The sequence below is a fragment of the Megascapheus bottae genome, chromosome 1, assembly GCF_031878675.1.
Source record: "Megascapheus bottae isolate mThoBot1 chromosome 1, mThoBot2.hap1, whole genome shotgun sequence".
NCBI lineage: Eukaryota > Metazoa > Chordata > Mammalia > Rodentia > Geomyidae > Megascapheus > Megascapheus bottae.
This window is the reverse complement of record NC_143509.1, coordinates 56213935-56239740: the sequence shown is the minus strand read 5'-3', so window position 1 is coordinate 56239740 and position 25806 is coordinate 56213935. Positions and strand designations below refer to the sequence as shown.

General features: G+C 41.4%; 1 protein-coding gene across 3 annotated transcripts; it reads right to left on the bottom strand.

Annotated features, from left to right (window-relative positions):
- Positions 1 to 323: 323 nt before the first annotated feature.
- Ropn1 (rhophilin associated tail protein 1) lies at positions 324 to 25572 on the bottom strand. Of its 3 annotated transcripts, none has more exons than XM_090345210.1 (6): positions 25371 to 25572; positions 15071 to 15198; positions 11436 to 11553; positions 9289 to 9450; positions 1771 to 1946; positions 324 to 568 (listed from the first exon to the last, which is right to left on the bottom strand). In XM_090345210.1, the coding sequence occupies exons 2-6, from the start codon at positions 15184 to 15186 to the stop codon at positions 502 to 504; spliced, it is 639 nt and encodes a 212-aa protein (XP_090201336.1). In that variant the 5' UTR covers positions 15187 to 15198; positions 25371 to 25572; the 3' UTR covers positions 324 to 501. The 3 variants fall into 3 exon arrangements, with proteins under 3 accessions (XP_090201336.1, XP_090201352.1, XP_090201344.1); XM_090345226.1 differs by having other exon boundaries at positions 25347 to 25517; XM_090345218.1 differs by lacking the exon at positions 25371 to 25572 and adding an exon at positions 16133 to 16153.
- Positions 25573 to 25806: the final 234 nt, after the last annotated feature.

Here is a 25806-nt window from a genome sequence, read left to right as displayed (position 1 = left end):
ACCACTATTATTCACCTGAAATTCCAGTTCAGTTGGATGTTCTATATTTTGTCTGGCATATGACTAACCGCAATAAATATTGATGAGTAAGTGAATGAATGAATGACTAGCATATGCCAATAAATAGAGCAATGAACTGTTAAAAACTTGGTTGCTCATATAACAGATACTTGCCTAAAGTACAACTAATTGTCACAAAAGATCAAAATGTCTCTCCTCTTAAAAGCATTCTCCTTTTTACAATCCTTAAGTCTGAAATACATCCATGCTTGCTGTTACTCAGAATTTGCATGGGATGAATTCAGATTTTCTGGTAACATAGGTTCCTTGTCCAACAATTTATTATCTTCATTCCACACAGTTTTGATTTCCTACATTTGCCTAATTGTTTATTAGTGGGTACCAGTTGTACAAGAAAATTGACTTTGGATGGTTTGCAGTTTCAGCCATTCTGAAGTACAATCATCTCTGTCTTCCTGTTTAATTGCCCAAACTGTGTTTTTATTCCAGCCGAACCCTGGGGTTTTGAGTAAAGTCATTCACCTTGATCAAACCATCAGGACCAATTCTGTTTGGGAAAATAAATGTCTGAGATTAGTTTGGATAAGAAGTAATCTTAAGCTAAATATTATGCAAAGAACTTGCTCATTCCAAATTAGTTCTACTGCTGCTTGTTAATTTGTCAAAGTACTGGGGTTTGAATTCAAGCTTGAGCCATATTTGCAGGCCTGTTTTGCTTTAAGTTATTTTTCAGCTAGAGTCTCACTAGAGTCTTGGCCACACTAGAACTATAATCCTTCCTAACCAGGTTCACAGGAGTGCCTCATCATGCACAGACGGTTTGTTGAACTGAGATCTCACTTTTTGCCTAGGCTGGTCTCAAACTGTGGTTCTTCTGATTTCTGATTCCCAAGTATCTGGGATTACCTGGCCTTTTTATTTTCTTCAACTCTTGATGGCCTACTCTTCTTCATATTTCATGTTTCTCACAATTTTAATGTTCCTAGAACAGTAAAACATATAAAATTCTCCTTGATTTAGCAATGGGTAATGTCCAGATATGCAACTTGAAAATATATTTCCTATACCTAATATACTAAATGTCCTAGCTTAGAGTAGGAATGCTGCTTCTCTGCTAAATAGCATCTGAAGAGATTGTTAAACTACATATCACTGGCACAGAAAATGATCAGAATAAAAATTGGAGCCCAGCACTGGTCGCTCATACCTTTAATTCTAGCTACTCAGGAAGCTGAGATCTAAGGATCACAGTTCAAAGCCAATCTATGCAGGAAGTATCACCAATAAGCTACTCAGAAAAAGCTGAAATGATGCTGTGGCTCAAGTGGTAGAGTGCTAGTCTTGAAAAAAAAAAAAAAAAAGCTCAGGGATGATGCCGAGGCTCTGAGTTCAAGCCCTGTAACTGGCACACAAAGGAAACAACTTCTACTAAACTTATGTTGTTGGTTTTTTTTGCCAGTCATGGGGCTTGACCTCAGGGCCTGAGCACTGTCCCTGGACTTTTCTCAAGGCCAAAGCTCTACCATTTCAGCTACAGCATCACCTCCAGCTTTTTTCTATGTATGTGGTACCAAGGAATCGAATCCAGGCATTCATGCTTGCTTGGCAAGCACTCAACCACTAGGCCAAACTCCCGGCCCTGAACTTAATTTCTAATAATGGTTTTGTACAACTGTAAAACTGGAAAAGTTGTAAGTCGGGGTTTGTCTGTAGTAAACTTTTGCCTGAAATTGCTAAAAGTTGACTTACACTTCATGTTCGATGTAGTTAAGCATTCTGCTGACATGGGATGCAGAGATTTCCCCATCCACTTCTGCAATGTATGTGTAGAGAAACTGGAAGGTACTGAAAGGAATCCGGGGAGGTCCTCCATCATGGTCACAGGACAAAACTTCACACACTATCTTGAGAGTTTTGGCAATGGTCTATAAAACCATAAGATAAAATAAGTAGAAAGTCACTCTTCCAGGCTAGATCCCCGAAATCAGTTTAGATAAAAGAAAGCAGAAGCATTGTCCTTATAAAATAAAGCAGGAATGATGTAAAATTCTAGAAAGTGTACAATTTTTACACTCAATGTTAATTTATTCTAAAAATATTGACTATGAGGTATCTTTTTTCTTTATTGAACGGCTCAGAGAGATAAATTATTATTTTATTGGTTCTTTATCTAAGGCTTGAACTCAGGACTTCAGTTTTTTTTTCTACCACTTGAATCACAGCTCCACTTCTGGAGCTTTTTAAACAGCTAAATTGGAGATATAAGTTTCATGGACTTTTTTGTGCAGGCTGACTTTAAACTATGATCCTCAGATCTCAACCACCTGAGTAGCTAGGATTATAGGCATGAAGCACTGATGCCTGGGGCTCAAATCAATTATATTTTTGAGACCTTAAAAATGATCATTAGGTAGTTGTACAAAGGAGTTTCAGTTCAATATATCAGTTTGTCAGCACAATGCATCTTTAAAAATATTTTATTTATTTTTAACTAGTTGTACAAAGGGGTTTCAATTCCACAAATAAGATTATGATAACAATGCATCTTAATCAATGTCGTCTTTTTCATTATTCCTCCACACCTCTCCCTTAAAAGGAAATACATTTATAAATTACTAGGTATTTTTAGTTTTTTTCTACATATCTTGGCTATTACTTTAACTAGAGTTACCTCAACAAAGAATTGGCACCTGTGGCTCAAGCCTATAATCCTGGCTACTTAGGAGGCTGAGATCTGAGGATTGCAGTTCAAAGCCAGCCAGGGCTTTAAAGTCTGTGAGACTCATCTCCAACTAACCACCAGAAAACCAGAAGTGGTGCTGTGGTTCAAGTGGTAGAGCACTAGCCTTGAGCTGAAGAGCTCAGGGACAGTGCCGCAGCCCAGAATTCAAGCCCCATGACTCACCCCTCCCCCCAAAATTTTATAAAATTATTTTGAAATGATTATTTCTATGAAATAAAAATTATTTGTTGTGTGATTGCTCTTAATGTACTATGCTATTTCTCATCCCTTTTGTTGTCCCTTGGTTATTCTCATATTGTCTCAGTATCTTACCTTGTTATCCGGAATATTGTCTATATGTTTGTTTATTTGAAATAGGATAGGGAAGGGGGGGGGAAACAAGATGAGGGGCAGAGGTGGGGGAGGGAAATGGGGACAAAAACTTGAGAAGGGGTATCAATATTTGTGAAGTAATGCGCCTTCTATCTGGTGAATATAATGTAACCTTTCTATTAATTACAGTAAAAATGTGAACAGTGAAAAACATATTTGTTATTAAAGATAGGACCAATTCTGAACACCACTGATGTTTACTGTTCTCTCTAAGGAGTTGAGGTTATTCATCTAGCCTATATATTCCAGCAAGATAGTTCAAGCAAAGTTACAGCAGGTGAAGGGAGAGAGAAAGAGAAGGAAAATTACAGTCCCAGACTGTAGGAAAATGCCAAACATGAAGATAAACACATTCTTGAAGGGTGCCAGTGGCTCATGCATATAATTCTACCTACTCAGGAGGCTAAGATCGGAAGATCTGGTTGGATGGTAGCCTGGGCAAGAAAGTTTGCAAGACTCCTATCTTAAATTAACTGTCAAAAAGAAGGGGAGGGCTGGGAGTTTGGCCTAGTGGTAGAGTGCTTGCCTAGCATGCACGAAGACCCGGGTTTGATTCTTTGGTACCACATACATAGGAAAAAGCCAGGAGTGGTGCTGAGGCTCTAGTGGTAGAGCTTTAACCTTGAGAAAGTCCACGGACAGTGCTCAGGCCCTGAGCTCAAGCCCAGGACTGGCAAAAAAAAAAAAAGAAGGGTATCTGTGACTCAAGTGGTAGAGCACTAACCTTGAGTAAAAAGTTGACAGTATCCAAGACCTGGGTTTAAGCTATAGGACCAGCAAAAACAAACAAAACAAAAATTTAAGGAAGGTAAGGAAGGAAGGAAGGAAGGCAGGCAGGCAAGGAATGAGAGGGAGGAGTAGGGAGTGAGGAAGGAAAGAGAGAAGGGAGAGAGGGTAGGAGGGATGGAGGGAGGAGAGGAGGAAGAATTGTTACAGAAGCCAAAGGCTTTCCAGTGAAACCTGAACATCAGTGGTGTTCAGGACTGGTCCTATCTTTACATAAATACAAAAGCCTTTGCATAAGTTTCGTCAGTGAAAGGGCTGTGAAATGATAGGCTAAAGGAGAAAACTGGCCCTAAATTAGCAGACAGGTCAGCATGCATTTCTTCATGGTTTGTTGAAACTGACAATGTACAGATCGCAAGATACCCTCCAGGGATCTATGAAAACAGTCCTTAGTGGCCAGCTAGGTGTGGCTTGGTGACTGAACAAGCAGCTGTGCATCCCACACATGACTGCCAGAGGCCAGTGCATGTTCCCTGACAGGTGATCACTGTGCTGCTGTCACCGTCTCCCTGAACATAGTGAGTGTCTATGGGGAATGTGCTGCTTCATGTGTCATGCAGGGCATATGAAGATGTAAACTTGGCCCATCTTGATGACAATGAATTTAAACATTACTTATATCTGTTAATAATTATTGTTATTTGAATTTTATTTCCCTTTTGCATTGCTATTTTATGAAATAGAATCTTGGCAGTCATTTTCAAATGATAAACCAAGACTGTTACTGGTGGCTCATATCTAGAATCCTAACTACTCAGAAGGCTGACATCTGAGGATTGCAGTCAGTTCAAAGCCAGTCCAGACAGGAAAGTCTGTGAGACTCTGATCTACAATTTAACATACACACGTGTGCGTGTGCACACATGTGTGTGCAATATAGATTATGGTTCAAGTGATAGAATACTAGCCTTGTGCTAAATAACTCAGGGATATCACTGAAGTTCTGGGTTCACACCTCAGGACTGGAACAGGCGCGCGCACACGCATGCACACACACACACGATAAACTAGAGGTTGGAGTCATGACTCCATTAGCAGAGTGAGTGAAAGTGCAGCCAGTGAGTGAAAGTGTCAGATACTGAGTTTGAGTCCCAGTTTCTGACAACCCTTTTTTTTTAAGGGTGGGTATGGGGGGAAAAATGATAAAACACACAAAGTTAAGGAAATTTAGGGTCTATAGCAAGCCATTCCATGGGGGTTCTCACATGGAAAGCACTATGAAACACTATATAGGGCACAGTTACAGGCACTGAGGCCATGAGAGGGTGGCACACACCTGTCAGGAAAGGGGGATGAGATGAAATCACTACATGAGTGGTTTGGGAGACTTACAAGCTGCTTCTCCAAAATACTTTGCAACTGTATTCCTTTCTTCCATTCTCCTCGCTCCTGGGGTGTTGTTATGGGAGCAACCACACACCGCCCCATTCATTTGTTGAGATCAAAAGTTCAAGACTCTGATAATGTGATTATATTTGGAAGCAAGATCTTTCTGTGTGGGTGCCAGTCCTAGGGCTTCAACTCAGAGAAAGCTCAAATAGGAGGATCACAGTCCAAGCGAGGGCATGCAGTGATAGTCTGTCTATAAAACAATGACTACAAAGATAAGCTGGTGGCATGGCTTATGTGATAAAGAACCTGCCAAACAAGCATGAGACCCTGACTAGAAATCCCACCATTACCCAAAAAGAAAGCAAGCATTATGAAATATTTTTTTAAAGATTTACTAAAGAGATGAGTGGGTAAGGAACATTAGATCTGGACTTTCAATAAACTCAAACATCTCTAAAATGAACTGATCTTCATTTTCTTCCCCTAGATTTTTTTTTGTCAGATGAGGATCCACTTTACAGAGGTAGCTTCTGACATCTTACAAGCCTCATCTTCAGCTACCTTCAGCTACAGAGGCTCAAAATGAATTGTTATCTGGGTGTAGTGGTACATACTTATAACCCTAGCACCCAGAATGATGAGGCAGGAGAACCATAAGGTCTAGGCTAGCCTAGGTTAAGGGAGGAGAGCTGTCTCATTAAAACATTAACCCAAAGGAGGATTCTCTTAGAAGAGGAACATAAAGATGCAATGCCTATGTGCCTCTATCTAATCATATAAAATAATATTTATAAAAATGAACTCCAGGAAATAGAGACAAGAGGTTCTTTTCTTTGTTGCTGTTTTTGTTTTCTTGTCTTGTTTATTCATCCACCTGTCTTTGGGAGAGCAAGAGGGGCAGAGAAATGGAGAGATAAACCAGTGAACAAATGCACCTGTGGTTCTCACTAGATACTATGTTGAACATAAGCTCTACAACTTCTAGGTTGGAGTGGGAGGGAAAAACTGGGAGTGGAGACTTTGTCTAAAACGAAATGCACTCATTACCTGACTAAGGAAAGTGTAACCCCTGTGTATATTACTTTTGTAATGACAATACAAAATTTAAAAATGTTAACAATGAAAATAAGGGCAAAAATGTTTTCTAACAAAATAGTTTTCAATATTTTAAGTGAACACAATTAGTTATCCAGTACACACTCTTTCCAGTTTTATAACTAATTTCAGGGGGAAAGAAGGTGGCAAGAGCCTGGAGAATGAAATGTTGACGGGAGAGATGATCACAGGTCTGTCTGCCGAAACGTTGAAACTACACGCTTCGGCCAGGAGGCTCGAGCCCAGAAACAAATGCTTTTATTACTGCAACGAGGCTCTTCTACAAGAAGCAAAGGGCTTTTCTAGAAGTCAAAAGATCTTGCTTATAAAGGAGGAAGGAATCCCTGGGCTTGTCTTTAAAGACATATGGATTGAACTAGAAGCAAGGCCTTCAGTAAATATTGATACATTGTCTCTATTAGTTTGTTTGGGGATGTTAGAACAAAATATCATAGACTCAATAATTTATAAGTAGAAATTTATTGCTCACAGAGTTCTGGAGGTTGGGAAATCTAGGAGCATAGTACCAGTAGACTAAGAGGCTGGCCAGGAGCCTTTTCTTCGTAAATGGTAGTGCCCCCTTGCTGTGTCCTCTCAATGGAAGGGGGAAACAGGTTCCCTCAGGCCTTTACGAGAATTTAGCAGGCTTCTACCCTCATGACCTCATCGTGTCTCCTAGACCCCACCTCCTCATATTGTCACTTTGGGGTTACGGATTGGGAGGAGACATAGAACAACCTCATATTCAAGCTCCCAGAAACAATGTGACAACAATGTGGCTATCTCTGGTCTCAATGGCCCCTGAGTCTGGGCCATACTGTCATCTGCTCCCTAGCTTTGGTGGTGAACTTCACAGCCCCTCATTGCTTTTGAGTAGTTTGAGATGTCTAGGCTATTTCTTTGTCCCATAGCCCAGAGTTACCTCAAGTGTGACTTTGGTAAGCCAAACTGCATCTCTCCTACTGGTTGCAGGCTTTTTTTCCCCCAAGCAGAGTAGACAGCCAGGATGACTTGACCTAAAGGTGTTCTTTGCCAGGAAGTGGGAGGGGAAAGTCAGCTATCTCAGGATCTCTCAGAATTGGATCTCTCCAGTGGTAGGATGAGGGTGTCTCAGAAGCAGAGACCACATGGAAAGAACCACAAGGAACATTCAATCCAAACTGTTTTAGAAGAAAGCTACACCTCACCTCTCGGTTTGCCTCCTCAGCCTGGGAAACTAAGCATATCATAAACGTAGTAGCTGTGCAGCATTCTAAGCACAGGGAGAAGGCAGTTTGACTTTCCAAAATCACACTGGGCCACTGTTAGTCATAGGAAAAGGCAGATAACATGAACATCTCAAACACCTCAAAAGTGGTGAGGAGCTGTGAAGTGGACCACCGAAACGAGAGAGTAGATGACATGTGTGGCCCAGTACCACTGAGACCAGAGATAAGCCAGTGGGGAGCATTCACCATGCTTTGATCACCCTGTTAAATCTGTTGGGAGTTGTGGTGGCTTTCACATCTGGCCCATCAGAGCAGCACTGCATGGAAACCAGAGGTTCTAGAGAGAACCAATAGGATGTGGAACCCCCTTCAACGGGCTCTGTTGAGGACCTAGATCTTCTCTTTCCCTAAATACCCAATTGCCACCTGGAGAAGAGAAAGTGCTGAAAGGGGCATTTACCTGGAGGCCATTTCTGTTACTGCATCAGACTGAATTCCTGAATTGGAGCCTATCTATTTATGTTTTGAATCACCCTTTGTAGTTGAGGGTCTGTTTCCTACAGATGCAATTAAGAGGCATATTTTTCCATCGAAAAAAATCTCTGAAAGTGGTATGAATAACTTGGAGACAAGTTAATGGAATGTGCCAGTGTTTTATTCTCTCTTTGGGGAAACCTTGAAATTTTTTTCCTCTCAGAAACAAGCTCAGTCCTGACAGTTCATTCTCCTCCTCTTTGGAGGACAGTAATTTATTATACAATGTAGCTATATAAAAATGAAACAAAATAACCACAGAGTTTCTTCTTTCTCTTAAAAATGGTTATAGTGGTTGCAGGAGAACCCATGGGAAAAGCTGTAATTCTTTAAGATCACACTATTTCTTCTAAATTTACTCAGAAACAAAAAATTCCAAATATATGTCCCAAGCATATTCAAGAAGAAAGAAGATCATATTTGGATATGCTAAATAATTCAAATTCCCTGTTCATATCCTGTGCTTTGAACAGAGGCAATGATTTGTCCTCGATAATTATTAAACTCATTTGAATTTCAGAGGTTTAAAAATCCTATTTCTGATTATGTTCATATAAGTTATTATAACAGTGATTAACAAGAGGCAGTCCACATAATACACATCAAAGTTTTAAATATATGTATAAGCAGCTTTCTCTTCAAAACAGACAAATGGTTGTCTAGTTGTCAAATATGATACATTTGAGAAAGGCATGAATTTGTATGAGCATCCTGCAGCCATGGTGATGTCATGACTGTAACTCTAGAAATAGTTTCATCTGTCTTCTTGCTTTTCTATTATCTCTGTTTTTGTATCCAATTATGTTTATCAGTTTTCTATAAAGCTGAACTCCTTTTTAAAACTTTCTATTGGCATATCTCCTAGGTGTCTGGATTCTCAAATCAAGCAAGCTCCTGGTTATCTCTAGGAATTAAGCAAAGAGTGGGTTCAAGGTTAAATAAATCTGAGGGCAATCATTGAAATTCAGAAATAAGCCAAATCCATACTTTAACTCTCCCCACAACCTGGTGATAATTCTCTCACTCTCTTTCTAGTTCCTACTTTCAGCCGATGCATACAGAAATGTCCTTAATTCAGAAAGGAGAAGATATGAAGAAGACTTATTCTTGACTGTCTACAGATATGATGGCCTTTGCAGGCCTAGAGTCAGGTTTTCTCCTAAGGAATTAAATGCATTAAAAAAAAAGTTAACTTACAACTCCAAGAGAGCTACAAGCAAGGGCCAAAAACTTGAGCCACTCGATCTCTTCCGTGAAGCGACCCACGTTCATCACACTGTTGAACAGATCTGTTGGAAGATTCAGCACCTTCCACATCTGGGCCAGCTCATCTGCATGGATGATGAGTCTGCCAGCAACCTGCAGGCAGGGAACAGACACAGCACAGAAGGTGGAGAAGACAAAAGATGTCCCAACGTTTTCCAGCTCAGAGGGTGGGAGGGGATTAGGGAGACCAGAAGACCCTGTTTGGCAGTTGTGTTCTCAAGGTCTAGTAATAGTTTAATAATTTTTAAGCCCAGATGTCATGAATGAGGGAAATATATGTTTATATTATGATTATTTTATTGTATCCCATGCTGGTACTGGGGCTTGAACTTAGGGCTTTTTCTTTTCTTTTTTATTACTTTTTTCTATTTTTCTTTTCTTAATACTTTTTCTTTCTCCCTTTCTTTCTCTCTCCCTTTCTTTCTTGCCTACCTTCCTGCCTGCCTTCCTCCTTTTCTTCCGTCTTTCCTTACTTCCCTCCTTCCTTCTTTCTTTCCCCTTCCTTCCTTCCTTCCTTCCTTCCTTCCTTTTTACTTGTCTTGTCTTTCCTCATTGTCTATCGAAAGCCAGCCCTCTGCCACTTGATCCATACTTCCTCTTACGGTTTTTGGTTGGTTAAGAGAAGAGTCTGTCAAACTTTTCTGCTCTGGCTGGCTTCAAACCTCAATCCTCAGAACTCAGATTATGGGTATGAGCCACCAGTGTCTGACTTATATTACAGCTTAGGTTTTGTTTGTTTTTACTGATACATGTATGATGTCTAGTTTTAGTCCTTGTCTCTCCACATAATACAGACAAGATGGCCTGGAAACAGAAGCAGCAGGCAGAAGACTTTTTATTTTGCCAGTCCTGTGCTTGAGCTCAGGGCCTGAGCACTGTCCTTGGACCTTCTCAAAGCTAGAGCTCTACCACTTGAGCCTCAGCACCACTTCTGGCTGTTTTCTATGCATGTGGTACCAAGGAATCAAACCCGGGTCTTTGCGCATGCTACCACTAGGCCAAACTCTTGGCACCAGAAGACTTTTCTGATACCACTGATGAGTAGTAGGATAAAAGGGGGGACATTGCTATTTTTGCCTCCTTACTTGAATGAATTATTTCCACAAGACTTCAAGTCCACCCTCCCATTTCTCAGAATGAGGCAAGATGTATGTCTGACCCCATAGGGTTTTAGGCTGCATACCTAGTGTTTCCTTCTCCTAGGAACTTTAGAACTCTGCCATGTCCTCTGCGCTGGGGACATTTGGTAGATCAGAGGAGGAGCAGGTTGTAAGCCAATGATTCAGCGAGGGTGCAGATGTTCCATTGAAGCTTTCCAAGCCCTCTGATTCTGTCTGTGTGTGCCCGTATTGGGACTTGAACTCAGGACCTGGACATTGTCCCTTAGCATTTTTTGTTCAAGCCTGGTACTCTGCACATGAGCCATTGCTGTACTTCTAACATTTTAATGGTTAATTAGACTTTGCTGCCCAGACTGGCTTCAAATCTTGATCCCCAGATCTCAGCCTTCTGAGTAGCTAGGATTACAGATATGAGCTACAGACACCCATCCCCTTCTAATTCTAATAAAATGATAAGCCTATAGAACTGAGGTAGTTAAGAAATTCAAGTCTTGAACTATTCCCAAAGCTCCTCTGTCCTAATTCAGGGAATGATGCTACTCATCTATGTTTCCTGGGAATTGACATATCTGAAGCCAGCCCCTACTCTTCCATTCACAGGGCAGCTCCTAGGATGGTATAGGTGAAGGATGCAGGAAGCGAGGTTGTGTCTCTACCTAGGGAACTACAGTGCATGAACTACAGTATATCTTCCCCCCAGCTCCCTGAACTGCATTTGGCTTCATCTCAGGGTCTTGATGCAACAGGAAGATGCTCCATACTGGAGAGACAGCAGACTATACTTTGCAGGGTGGAGGGGGCGGAGAGAAAAAGACAATAGCATTTCACTGAAACCCTGGGTATCCTGCAACCCATCCTCTAACCTTTTCTAAAATGATTTCTCTATCTCCCTGATTGCAGAGAGACAGATGGCCTTCATACCCCAACAGCCTCAGTGATGTCCCCCAGGGCTCTTACCCGAGAATGCAACACCTTTAAGAGCTCAGGTGTGAGCTCTGCCCAGTTGGACAAAGCAACTCGCTCAGATCTCTCTCTCACAGGAGGAATCTCTCCACGGGACATGGCCCCAAAATACCTGCAAGAACAAAGTCTGTGGGTAGGCGACTGTCCTATACTTCAGTGGCTTCCGGCTGCTTTAAGGATTCCCTCCCCTCTTCCCCTTTTGTGAAAGAACATTTTTTGAAAGAACATTTGTCAAGTGATTAGATGCTGTGTTTAGTTTAGTTTGCATATGGGAAAAGTTCTCATTGTGTTACTTTCCAATTAAAGAACAGAGAATGCTTAGGGGATAAAGTTATTCCTCTCTAAGTATGAGGAACAACCAACAGAAGTTTGGGATACACTTGCACTTTTCCTGGCTAGGTTTTGTTTTCTTTCCTTTTTTCCCCCCAGCCATCCCAAGCAATATACACACACACACACACACACACACACACACACACACACACACACACACACATATATATATTACAGATACATATAAATGCAGAAAGACATACATAAGCTATAAATAAAATACATACATATGTATGCATGTGTTTGGTATTAGGCAGTGGGTGGATAAGAAGTTGGGAAAGAATTAAAATGACTTACAGGAGAACGGGAGGGGTGGAAATGCTTTGGGGGTGAGGAGGGGCTCCTGGCTTGAAGTAGTGAGTCCTGGAACTTCAGCAAAGATGACTGAGGGCTGTCAGGACATTAAGGAAAGCTCAGGAGTGAGGATGAGCCAACAAAGGTTTGTAACAACTTTATATAATGCATATGACCTTTCTCTCCCCTCAAAACTTTTCAGCAAACCATGCCTGCTCCCCATTTTGTGGAATGAGTTGTTTCAAAACAATGTGCAAGACCGACCATTTTACTTCAGGATTGGCATGAAATGCAGAGGCATCCTGAAGCAGGAATGGGGATGGACATAAGCAATTGACTTGTGGATGGTCAATGGTCTTGAAAAATCTGTAACTACAGCTGAATCACAAACTTGTACCTCTCCCTGAACAGACATATACACATATACACCATTGCTTTTCCTAGATCCAAATAGTTTAAAAAGATACAGGAGGGGCTGGGAGTTTGGCCTAGTGGTAGAGTGCTTGCCTAGCATGCATGGAGACCTGGGTTCAATTCCTCAGTACCACATACATAGAAAAAAGCCAGAAGTGGTGCCGAGGCTCAAGTGGCAGAGATCTAGCCTTGAGAAAGTCCAAGGACAGTGCTCAGGCCCTGAGCTCAAGCCCAGGACTGGCAAAACAAAAAAGAATATAGGAGGAGTTTTTTTTTTTTTGCCAGTCCTGGGCTTGAGCTCAGGGCCTGAGCACTGTCCTTGGACTTTCTCAAGGCTAGAGCTCTACCACTTGAGCCTCAGCACCACTTCCGGCTTTTTTCCTACATGTGGTACCGAGGAATCGAACCAGGGTCTTCATGCATGCTAGGCAAGCACTTTAACCACTAGGCCAAACTCCCGGCCCCCCTAGGAGGAGTTTTTAAAAATAAAAATTCATAGAAGAACTAATTAGTGCTTAAGACAAAGCAATCAGACCAAATCAGTATATTCCAGTTTCCCCTTGGAAGTGAATCAGCAAGGATGGCAGAAGAAAATAATCTAAGGACACCTTTGACAATGTGCATGAGAAATCTCTGCAGATAGGTCAGTTGGGGTGGAGAGATGCAGTGTGATCACTGAAGAGGGTGTGGCCTCCGGCTTTGTAAACAGATGTGGGTGATATCAATGGATGGGATGGGGACATCATAACCCCCTCACTCTACCAAATGACTGCCCAGATGAAGAGACACTCAGCATTTTCAAAACATACTTGGACTGTTTAGTAGCATTGGTTAGAAAACACAAAATTGAAGCTATTGTCATGGTTTCAATCCCCTGAGCGTTTGAGCTCCTGTGGCAAAGAAAAATTCCTTGACATTAATAATAGTAAATTTCTGATGTCACATATATTTACTTGAAGAATAGGTCTACATCCTGCTGATGCCTGGCAGGTGATTTCTCTCTCTCTCTATACACACACACACACACACACACACACACACACACACTCTTGCTTGCAATGAATTCAATACACATTTTTGTCTTGGATATACTTGTGGAGTTTTGTTCTCTGAAATGCCACAAGTTTGTAAGTCACATAAAACAATCCGATAAGTGCTTTTGATGTCTCAATATGCTGGTGAGTGTTCTTAAGTCACGCTCTTTTTCATTGTAGTTAAAAGTACAAACTGATCTTTCATGGATGTCTGAAAAATTTATAGCACATCATACAATATGGTGCAAGCAAGCTACAATAATGGAATGTTTTCTTCCATAAATGTCAAGGACAATATGAAGAAATGCCATCTTTCTTACTATAATGCAGTAGCACAAGAACAATAAAACAGAACTGTAAACTATCATCTAGTATAAAACAAAGTCTGTCTGAATGTGCCAAAAGAAATTAATCTTCTGATGTTAAAGTCCAATTGTAGAGGTAATATATAAAATTTAGAATGGAAAACTGCACAGGATTCATGATTAGGTAAAGCAACTACACTTATGCCTTCCCCCCCACCCATAGCACTATAGCTTACCTTCCATTTGGAACAGGGTTGGTGGCTGTTGTTTGTCTGGTTGTTTTTCTGGCACAGCACAAAAGCACTAGAGCCTTGATCTAGAGACTGTAAACCCTTACTGCAATGGCATTTTGTGTCTTCTGAAAAGTGTTAACACCTTCTCCTTACTCATACTGCAGAGGCTGAGGTTACCTCTCCCTCAGCCTCCTCCCTTCCTCCCCGGCTTCTTGAAACACTTCTAAGAGCTAAAAGGCCAACTGTAAAAACATCCCCAAAAAGTCCAGGAGGGAGGTCTATTCAGCTTCCAACTCCTGTGCCAAGCATGGTTACCCAGTTTTAAGTCGCTAGTTTGTCTAAGGAGCAATTTCATTAACAGAGGAGCTTTCTGTGTATCACTACTGCAGCTGATGTGCAAGCCCATGGATTGAGCAGCCTGTGGGGGGGTGGGTCTTTGGGAAGCAGAGTCATGCTGGAGACATGCAGCTTCTCCAGGCCTGACCTCCTTACTTGTCCTCCTTGTCCAGGGTTCCACGTGACTGGACATCTTTATGTTCAAAGAAACACTGAGGAAAATAATAATTTGTTTTCCCAAAGGCAAGAAATGAAGTGTGTTTGGTCAGAGGAAAGTAAGAGTTTTCACAGCCTTGAAGGAAGGTGTCTCATTAAGGCAGCAAGCCAGCTTGCTGGGTCTCAAGTGCTGCCCTGTGGCCGCCCTCCAGGTGCACTGCTGCCCTCTGGCGGTGAGATGGGAGAATGAGGTGTGTAACTTTAAACCTGGAGTAGCTGCTGTCTCCCACCAGTACTCAGGGATTGAGTGGTAGGTAGCTGTGTGCTGATGTGACATCTTAACCTACCCTAGCCCATGCCACTTGGCCTACTGCCCTGGTGTCTTGCTCAGTCTAGCTCACTTAGGGAAGGTCATGTCACCCTGGCTCAGTTTCATCAGAGCTATGAAGACCTCTCAGTTTTCCATGAGCCCCCATCTCCTCACCCCTGCCCTCCCAGGAGCCTGGAAGTGAAGGAACACATACTCGGCCGCCCATTGGATAAGATCCTGAGGCTGGGTCCGGATGGCAGCTTTGGTAAACTGCTTCAGCAGCTCGGGCAGCTCGGGCGGGATGCATATTTGCTTGTCTGTCTGAGGCATTGATTGCTTGACCTATGTGTAGAGAAAACATAAGAAAAAAATGGGAGTCCTTGACTTCTAAGATGACAACAGTCCTGAACAGAAGGTTTCCCTCCCAGTCCTTGTTTGACACTTATTATTTGGGGGAAAATATATTCAAACCGCCTGACAGGTCAATTCTGAAACATATATTACTATTCCCCTTTTTTTTGTTGTTGTAAATAATTCTGACCTTAAGAAAACACACAGTATTTTAAAAAGTAGAAATCAACATAAGAAAACAAAAATACTTCCTAGTCATACCACCCCAAAATCTTGGATTACTTCTTCTGGAATTTTATCAGTCTAAGTATGTGTGTTTGTATAAATAAAAGTTGGGGCTTAAAAGAGTAGCTTATTTAGGCAATGCTGTGTTATGAACACTGTTCCAGTGTTACTCCATGTCTTTTTTTGTCAGTCCTGGAGCTTGAACTCAGGGCCTGGGCACTGTCCTTGGGCTTTCCTCAAGGCCAGAGCTCTACCACTTGAGCCACAGCACCACTTCTGGCTTTTTCTGTATATGTGGTACTGAGGAATGGAATTCAGGTCTTTGTGCATCCTGGGCAAGCACTCTACCACTAGGCCAAATTCCCAGCTCCATGCCACTCTATCTCTTATTAACTGGATAAGAGTTGTCACAAAATTGACTTTATAAATCCTTTCCAAAGAAAAATAATCATTAAACAGCTCTCTTTCTGTGTGTTGCTGTATACTCTAATTGTAAGAGAATGAACTTTGTCATGTGAAAAGTTCCAAGAAGTATGAAAAAAAATATGACAACTTACAGATGGTATATAATTCTATGTACAAATAAGATTAAGTAATGCTGTTTGTGTTTTGTTGTGGTTTTGCCACAGCTATGACTTGAACTCAAGGTCTTATCCAGTTTTCCCCCCTCAAGGTTGGCACTCTACCACTTGAACCATACCTCCACTTCTGAATTTTTGGTTGGTTAATTGGAGATAAGAGTCTCAGTAGATTTGTCTGCAATTCATAGTGACACAAAATTTACTATCATTTTACAACTATTCACCAATGTACAACATTTAAAATTATATTTAGATACTGTTTGGCACAACCCATAAGCTTCCAGATTTCAGCAATTATTGTTTTTATGCTGAAGGTTTTTGCCACCAGAAGATGCTTGTAGAGAGCTCTCCCTACAAGCCCAATCAAACCAGCCCAGAAGAAGTCTGATGATTGTTTCAACAATATATTAGTGATAATACTTGAGCATACATGTTGCAAATACCTTTTCCTTTAATTTGCTTGTATTTTTTACATTACTTTTTCCCAATGTAATTGTTTTTATGATCAGCACCAATAAGACAATTTATATTCCCCAGTAATGACTTAATTTATGTTTTTAAAAAAACTTTTGGACTTTTCTTTCTGTCCTCCCCTCTCCCTCCCTCCCTCCCTCCCTCCCTCCCTTTTTTCCATCCATCCTTCCTTCGTTCCTTCCCTTCTCTCCTCCCTTCCTCCCTTCTCTCCTTCCCTCCTTTCTCTCCTTCCCTCTCTTCTCTTCTTCCTTCCCTTCTTCCCTGCCTCCCTCTCTCCCTCCTTTTCTTTCTCTGATGCTGGAATCAGAGCAAAGTAACAGCTGTTGTTACTGTTAGTGATGAGTCCCTGGACACAGAGCTGTGAATAAACATGACCTCCATCCCCACCTTATCCAGCATCTTTCGGTGGCCTGCCTGAATAAGAATTGGAGAAGAACATGCAACACACTAAAGACTAAATTAAAAAAAATTAATGTTTTATTACTTGAAAATTCTTGTCATATTGTAAATGTTTTATATTACCATGAACATTTCAATGAAAGAAAAGTGAAGTCAATTTATACAAATTCTAGTTAGTCATGAGAAGGGTTTCTCAATGAGAGTGGGAAAAACATGTCTTTCCACAGTTGGATAAAATTTTATATAAAAAAAAGTAATCTGAAATTTCAACACAAAACTTGTGCTGAAGGCCAGGGAGTACTTGCCTAGCATGAACAAAGACCTGGATTTGATTCATCGGTACAACATACATAGAAAACAGATGGAAGTGGTGCTGTGGCTCAAATGGTAGAGCTCTAGCCTTGAGAAAGTTCAAGGACAGTAATCAGGCTCTGAGTTCAAGCCCAGGACTTGCAAAAACAACATCAAAATCTTGTGCTGGAGTGATGCAATACTGGCTCAGTCAGTGTGAGGCCCTGAGTTTAGACTTCAGTCTTGAAAATAAACTAAACAAAATAAAACTATTGGGTATAACCAAACTCATAATAAGCTATAAGTTTGATATCTCTTTTAAAGGAAAATGTGTTTTTGAAATTTTGACTCAAATTAATCATTCAATATCTCTATGCTTTTCCATACTTGAAAAAACCATAAGAATAAGAATGCATTAGATTTTTTCCCCTTATGGCCCGTATAAATCATCCACATCTTTGACATCTCAGCCCAGTGTGTTTTGGAAGTTTTTTGTATATGTCCTCTGACTGGAAAAAGGCAAGAGGAATTCTGTTCCAAAATCAATTATAAGGAACTTCTACTTAAAAACTTGTAATTTTGTTTTGGTGTTTTAAGATGTTATAGAAGAGATTCTGGTGGTTATTTAAATTGACTTCTGGAAACAACTGAGATTTATATAATTTTAAATTTTTGTTATAAAGTAAACAATAAAATAATAGTAGTTGTTGAAGGAACAATTAGCTTCTAATTCTAGTTTCCGTCACTCAACTAAAGTATTGATTAGAAGCCAGGAAGAAAGTGAGAGACAAATTAGCAATGTAGATCAACTTCTTTTGGTTTGTTTTTGTTTTTGTTTTTTGCCAATCTGGGCTTGAGCTCTAGAGCTCTACCACTTGAGCCTCAGCACCACTTCCGGCTTTTTTCTATGTATGTGGTACTGAGGAATTGAACCCAGGTCTTTGTGCATGCTAGGCAAGCACTCTACCACTAGGCCAAACTCCCAGCCCCGATAAACTTCTTTTGATTGCAAGGGAATAAAGTTCACAATTGGCCAAAAAGATGCCTAGTACTTTCTAAAGAAAACAGGAACCAGGAGAGAAAACAAGGAACATCTTGGCAAAAACTCCCTTACTGAAAGCAGCTTTGTAAAACATGATTTTGCATTACTTTATATATAACCAGGATTTCCCTGTAAGAACTGAAGTTACTTGCTGAAATTGATAAGGCAATGAGATTTTTAATGTTCTAAGCACAAAAGCATTAAGAAATTTTGAGATGGCCATTTTGAGATAAACTTGAAGGTGCCTGCAGTGGCTCACACCTATATTCTTAACTACTCAGGAGACTGAGGTCTGAGAGTCCAGGTTCAATGACACCCTGGGCAGGAAAGTTCAGAGACTCTTATCTCAATTAACCACCAGACAACCAGAAATAGTGAGTGCTGTTGCTCAAAGTGGTAGAGTACTAGCCTTGAGCAAAAAATGTTCTGGAAAGCTTCCAGCCCTGACGTTCAAGCCCCATGACTGACAAACTCCCCCCCCAACCCCCCCAAGCCTTAGTATGATAAGCCTACTTCTTGTACTCAACATTTAAGTAGGATATGCTGGCTCTCTAAACTTATTATATCTAACTGGTTAATATCAAATTAGGCTTAACCACTTTTTAACCCAGCTTATTTTTTAAGCCTGGCTCTTTGCTGTTATTTCTTAAAACAGTAACAACGTATTTCTTTTACTATCTAGTTACTTCCTTCCAGATTTTCCATTGACAAGTTCCTGAACAAGACTTAATTCTGTAACTTAATCCCAGACTGCTTCTCACCCAACCATTAGCCACACTATTCTCAATACATGAAGTTATTTCTTACCAGATTGATTTCAACCTAAGAATGAATTAGCACTGTCACAGGATTCTAAGCTCAAGCTCCCCGCCCCAGCCTCTCCCTCTCTCTCTCCCTCCCCTGCCTTTGTCAGCCCAGCTCTACCTCTTGAGCCACAGCACCACTTTTTCTGTGTATGTGGTATTGAAGAATAGAACCCAGGTCTTCATGCATGCTAGGCAAACACTCTTCCACTAGGTTAAACTCCAGGCCCTCAAGATCTCTTTGATCCTGTATTTTTTCCTCTATGACTAAGACTCTTCTTGTCCTGTTTAAGATCTAAGAACAACAACACTATGACATTTATCCTTTTACATTTTCCAGAAAGTATTTTTCATATATTTTTATTGTAATTATTAGAAGGGTTACATTATGTTCACCAGATAGAAGGTGTATTACTTCACAAACTTTGATATCCTTTTTCATGTCTTGGTCCCCATTTCCCTCCCCCCACCCCTGGCCCTCATCTTATTTTCCCCCTTCCCTATCCTATTTCAAATAATCAAATAAGCATATATGCAATATATCAGATAGCAAGGTAGAATACTATAATATGAGATTACCAAGGGACAGCAAAAGGTCAACCATCACTCATTATATGGCTTTTGTTTCTATATCCCCTGGAGGTCCTTTCATTTAGCATCATACTATATGGCCTTATATATCTAGGTTTTGCTCTATTGTTAATCTGTTAGGAGAGCCCAAGGTTTCTACTGGTTATGAGAAATGAGGGAAACCATTGAGCCTATGTTCCTTTGAGTCTGTCTTACTTCACTTAATATGATTTTTTCTAACTCTTTCCATTTCCAGAAAGTATTTTTGTCATCTTCATGGTTCCTTGTCTTCTTCCATCAAGACCATCTGTCCCTCTTTTTCTTCTTTCCTCCTCCTCCTCCTCCTCCTCCTCCTCCTCCTCCTCCTCCTCCTCCTCCTTTTCCTCCTCCTCCCCCTCCTCCTCCTCCTCCCCCCTTCTCCTCCTCCTCCTCCCCCTCCTCCTCCTCCTCCTCTTCCATTTGCTTTTATTTTGGTGGTGCTAAAGTTTAAACTCAGACCCTTAGGTTTGCTGGACAGATGTTCTACCACTGAGCCAGGCCCTTTTCAGTCCTCAGGCCCTGAGTTCAAGTCCCAGGACTGGAGAAAAATAGCAGAGCTTCCTTATTCATTCTCTTGCTTAGTTCTTACAACAACCTATAGGTAGGTAGATATGAATATTAAAATTTCCAATGCCTGGGCAAAAAGTCTCAGTTTTGCCAATAAGACATTTTAACCACTCATGTTGTCACATCACTCTCAAAAATCTTTAGAGGCAAATGAACTCCAGGAAATGGAAACAAGAAAAAAATATTTAGTGGCTATTCATTTCTTTCTTTTTTATGGCTGTCTGACCTTTAAGATATCTGCAATTTGTCTTATTCATATTAATTCTGCACTTCCAGCTTCATTTTCACAAAAGTATGGATCTTTTCCTATCCTGGGCCAATTCCATATTCAAGCCAACAGCAATATTGTGAAGAACAGTTCTACTTGACCTTGTCCTTATTCTCAGTAGTGGATTTTGGCTCTGCTAATAGCAAACTTCTCAAATTTGCTATGTATCCTACTTGAACCACCTCTTAGTTGTAGGTTACAGTTTCCACATAGCTATTATTTCATTGAACAGGTACCTGTTTTGACTGATGCTAACTTAGTCATATTTCTCTCATGTTCACATTAAGTTCCATACTTTCCAAGCTTGTTTACAGAATGTCACATTACACACTTTGGAGATTTGGTGAACATACCTGGAGGTCACCTTGACCTTGTCTTTATAGGTATATGAAAAGTCTTTATCTTTGGAGTGAAATATCAAATATCACAGGCTATTTTCATACTTTCACTGTTCTCCCTAGACTCTGGTTTAATGATAACATTCCTATGATTCAGATCCAAAGTACACAAACAAGGACTCTCATAGTTTTCAATACAAGCTCAGGGTTGTTTCTCTGTTTCCATTACTATTCTTGATGACATTTAACATGACATCGGTTCTTTCTAACAAAAGGCACAGGGCTGCTGTCTTTCATAGCAAGAAGTCAAATATCCAAAGGGTAGATGAAGATTTAGTGAAGCACTCTGGCTGTCAGGCAGGAGACTAGGATTCTGACCTTAGGCCTATCTTTGACTAATTACGCAATTTTGGTAAAAATCATTAATCCAATAGTACTTTGTGTTTGATTGGAATTGTGTATCATGCTGGAATGCAGAAACAAATAAGTCATACACCAGGAATTCATGAGCTCACAAGCTAATGAAAGGTATTGAAGGGAAAAATCAGTGATTAAAATAGGGTCTGATGAGTGTTAAGTCTGCACTAGATATATAGGAGAATAGAAGACGCTCTTAGATATCTAGCTTATCTAGAGAGAGGAGAAGATAGAAAATGTTTTCCGAAGTGTGGTGATACTGGATCCTGTTTGGTTCATTGCCATATCACCAGTCTTCAGAAGAGTCTCATGAACAAAGTATTCAATAAGCCTCTGTTAACTATGAGAATAAGGAGGAATGTCCATGTGGCCAAGAGAAATTAGAGATGTGGAGGTATCAGTACAGATTGACCTGGAAAGTGCAGTTACAGAATTCTAGAGTGAATGAGGGACAAGTTGTTGAGTCTAAAGCCAGAAATACAGACCAACATCCAAATACAACAGGCCTCATAATCTTAGGCTACTGAACTTTACCTTGAAGACAGCAAGAAGCATCTAGAGGATTTAGGCACTAGAATCACAATCATAAACTTTCTTTTTGAAAATTTCAAAATGAATAACAAAAGTAAAACAAGCTTAGCAGGCGGTGGGTTGAGTACTAGTGGGAGGGTGAGTGGAAGGGTTGGGTAGGATTCACTCCATGTGTAATTATGAAAATAGAACAACAAAACCTGCTGAAAGGGAAGGGAGAATGATAAGGAAAGTGACTAAGCAGACAAGGACACATCGCTTGCATGCATAGAAATGTTACATTAATGCTCCCCCACCAATGCTTTGTACAAGTCATATATGCTAATAAAATGTTTTAAATGATTTTTTTCCTTTTTGAGGCAGGATTTTACTTGGTGGACCAGAAAGCTTCAAATGCACTAGGTAACTGGGTCTGGCTTCAAACTCATAATCCTTCTGTTTTAACCCCTGAGGATGGAGGTTTATTAGAGTGTAAATGTGTGCATCACCATGTCTGGCTATAAAGTCAGCTTTTGCTATTACCATGATGAGCCAGATATCAATCTATTGCTTCTCAGCCCCAAATTATCCTGCATTTTCTCATAAAAGATAGAACTGGGTCCTCTGAGTACTTCTTTGTCAGATATCACAATGTGAAGCTTTGCCTGTCCGGGGCCTTGGGAAACACTAGAGGAAGAAAGATGTCATCTTTCTGGATGCCAGGGGCCCTACAACTTCTCTGGTGCTGGATCCTGCAGCACACAGCTTCTGTGGCAGCTGGTTCATACAGTTCTCCTTCTCTTAAGTGCCTGAGTGCCATAGTGCAGGCCCTCAGTACCCAGTGGCTAAAAGCTTCCTCTGTGCTATGATTTAAATGAGTGTCTCATAAAGTCTGTGCGTTAAAGACTTGGTACTCAGGGGTGCTACTGGAAGTAGCAGAAGGTTTGATGAGTAGAAAATTCTTAGATCATGTGGCCTCCCTCCTCCCTCGCACCACCCAGCCTGATAAGTAGAACTTTGGCCTCATCCTTTTGTCTTGCTTGCAACATGGTTCTTGAGATGAACACTTTGGTTTGTTACACATTCTAGTCATGATGTGTTACTGTCATCTGATTCCCAAAGCTTTTATCTGGAACCTCCAGAACGATATGCCCCAAATAAACCTTTTGATAAGTTAATTCCCTTAAGCATTTCATTATAATGTTATAAAGCTAACTAATAAATACACCCTGGAGCTCTTCTTGAGAAGCTGTGTAGCAGTGTTGCTGTTGCTGGTGAATCAGCATCTTGTAAATGGTTTCTCTGGCTTCACAGTGACTAGATTTTGCCTGTACCGCACCACAGAAATTTCTCTGCCCTCCAATGAGCTGTATCACACTCTGTGCAACACACACCTCTCAAAAGAGGTCTCTTCTGGGGTTAATCTATTTCTCAAGGGTAGTGACTGTTCCTTGTATTTATCATTCTTACAATTCTGCATTATTCCAGTTCCATTATTGTTAAAAAAATCGATCTATTGAACCTTGTTAAAGTTAATAGATGTCCTGATTGACAGTAGTTCACACCCATAATCTTAACCACTGAGGACATTGAGATCGGACACCTATGATTGGAAGCCAAGCAGGGTAGAGGCTCTTTTCTCCAATTAACCAGAAAAAAAAGCCAGACGTGGAGGCATAGCTCAAGTATGAGAATCCAAGCCATGATTGAAAAAGTCAAGCCAAGTTGGTAAGGCCTCGAGTTCAAGCCCCAGCAGCAGCACACGCACACACTGCTCGCGCACGCATGCATGTACACGCGCGCGTGCGAGCACACACACACACACACACACACTCACAATTACTAGATAATGGTTTCGTTGGGGTCTGAAATACATTAATTGAGCTGTGTGGCTGAAGAGAGTGGTTTGGAAGGAAAACATGGTCAGGGAAACATGGTAATACTTCGGGTGACCACACCTGAGCTTCATTGCTCAGGAAGGTAGTTAAAATAGGAGGGTATAAGAAATAGGTTTGCAGATCTTGGTAAACAGTAGGAGAGAAGGATGAGTGAGTCTCTTATGTTCTAGCCTGGTTGACTGGATCCCGGTAGTAGTACCTTTGTAGAATTCTTTGGAGAATACCAAAGGAGAGTAAGCTCAAATTCTTCTATTGTCACTTAATTTCAGGAGTTCCATGCACTCTTGAGTCACAAAGTCTTGGAATGCATAAATTCCATGGATTGGAGAAGTATTCATATTCAACTTTTCTACCTTTGGGCTGTTTAGGCCATTTGTTCACATCAGATTTGGAGGAAAGATATATTACATCTTAGCATTCCAACATTTTTTTTAAAGTTCTTTTCCATTCTTAAAGCTCTTGCTATGGCAGACCTTCTTCATTATGCAGCCTAGGGCTCACCTCCAACACTTATAATGCCATACATTTCCGGTTAAGTGAAACCCACATGCCTCCCTATTGGAAACAGCGGGCCCACACATTCTTGCTAAATGCTAAAGAACATAGCTCTTATCAAATATCAACTGTGGAGTTGTTTCTGGAATTTCTCCTTGGGTTTTATTAGTGTAGGCTAACTAGGGCTTCAGTTATAGAAATGAGACTCTCCAGTTACATGAATGAAAGACTCCACCAGAATCTCAGAGTTAGTTTTTATGTAAACTCAGAACCAAAGACCAAGAGTCTGCATAGCCTTGTTTGAGCTTGGAATAGGAGGCAGTGTGTATGGCACCTGTGATTAAAAACATTTTTTTTTTGCAGTGATATTTGAATTGAGGAATTTACTTTTGCTAGGTAGGTACTACTGTACCATTTGTACATACCTCCAGCCCCTTTGCTTGCTCTTTTTTTAAAAATAAGAGGCAGGGTTGGCAGCCTGGATCATGATCATCCTATTTATGCTTTCCATAGTAGCTTGGGTGGCAGGAGTAACCCATCATGCCAAGCTTTTTTCCTTTTTTTTGGAGGTGGGGGGAGGCTCATAAACTTCTTTGCCCTGGCTTGCTTGGAACCATGATCCAACCAATTTCTGTTTCTGGATGCTAGGCCTAAGCCAGCGCCACCTGGGTGGCTCCTGATTAGAAGTGCTCCCTGCATTTCTCAGGTTAATTCTCCTAGAGCTCCCTCCTTCACCTCCCTGCCAGTTCCATTGCTCCCTCTTGGTTGCACTTTAACTGAACATAATTTGTACAATTCTTTGAATAGCACATGTCTCCCATAATAGACTGTAAACTGTAGATCAGGAAGGCTCAGGTTTTGCTCAGTGCCTGGAACTTAGGGGTCAGTAGAGTTTGGTAAACATGAAGGGACGGTATCAGTCTGTAATGTACTGGTCGTTCCAGCAGTCCCACCGAAGGAGTTCTTACAGCAACGCAGAAGTTTGGCGGTACTGAGATGCGGGCTCTACTTTCAGATTCTATTGTAGCCACTATCCTCGGGAGATGAGACATCAGACAGTGCCTCTGGGTATTAAGTATACAACTTGGCCAGAAAACACCCCCCCACTCCCCAAGGATCACTGTGCCTTCCCCTACTTCTGTGAGCAAGGAAGGGTTCAGACTCCAGGTCGACCCACCAAGTAAGGCTGTTCCCCTCAACCCCCACTCAATCCCAGCCCTACCTCCACTTCCCCTCTCGACTGTACCTCAGGCTGGCTCCCAAAAGAGCTATCTGGGTTCTGGCCACCCCTCGCGCCTGGCCTCAGGCAGGAGGTGTGAGGAGAGCTCCAGGGCCTGGCAGCCTTGGCAGAGAGTGAGAGCAGCGAGACCTGGGCAGCACGGGCGGCGCTGGCCTGAAGGGACTAGAGCAGGGCACAACCCGGCTTTGTTGGGCACTACGCCTTCACCTGGCAACGTGAGTGGGCTGTTCACCTAGACACCCAAGATACCAGGTGACGTCACAGAGCCTCCCCTAATCTCTGGCACCCACACACCCACACAGAGTCTGCACCCCCAGTGCCGGGCCCTCCTGGCGCGGCTGGGACGGTGCGAACTCTTGGGGGCTTTGCTGCTGGCTGAAGGTCTAGAAGGCTTGGCAGGATCAGGAACGTGGTGAGGGTAGGGGGTGGGGGGATTTGGAGT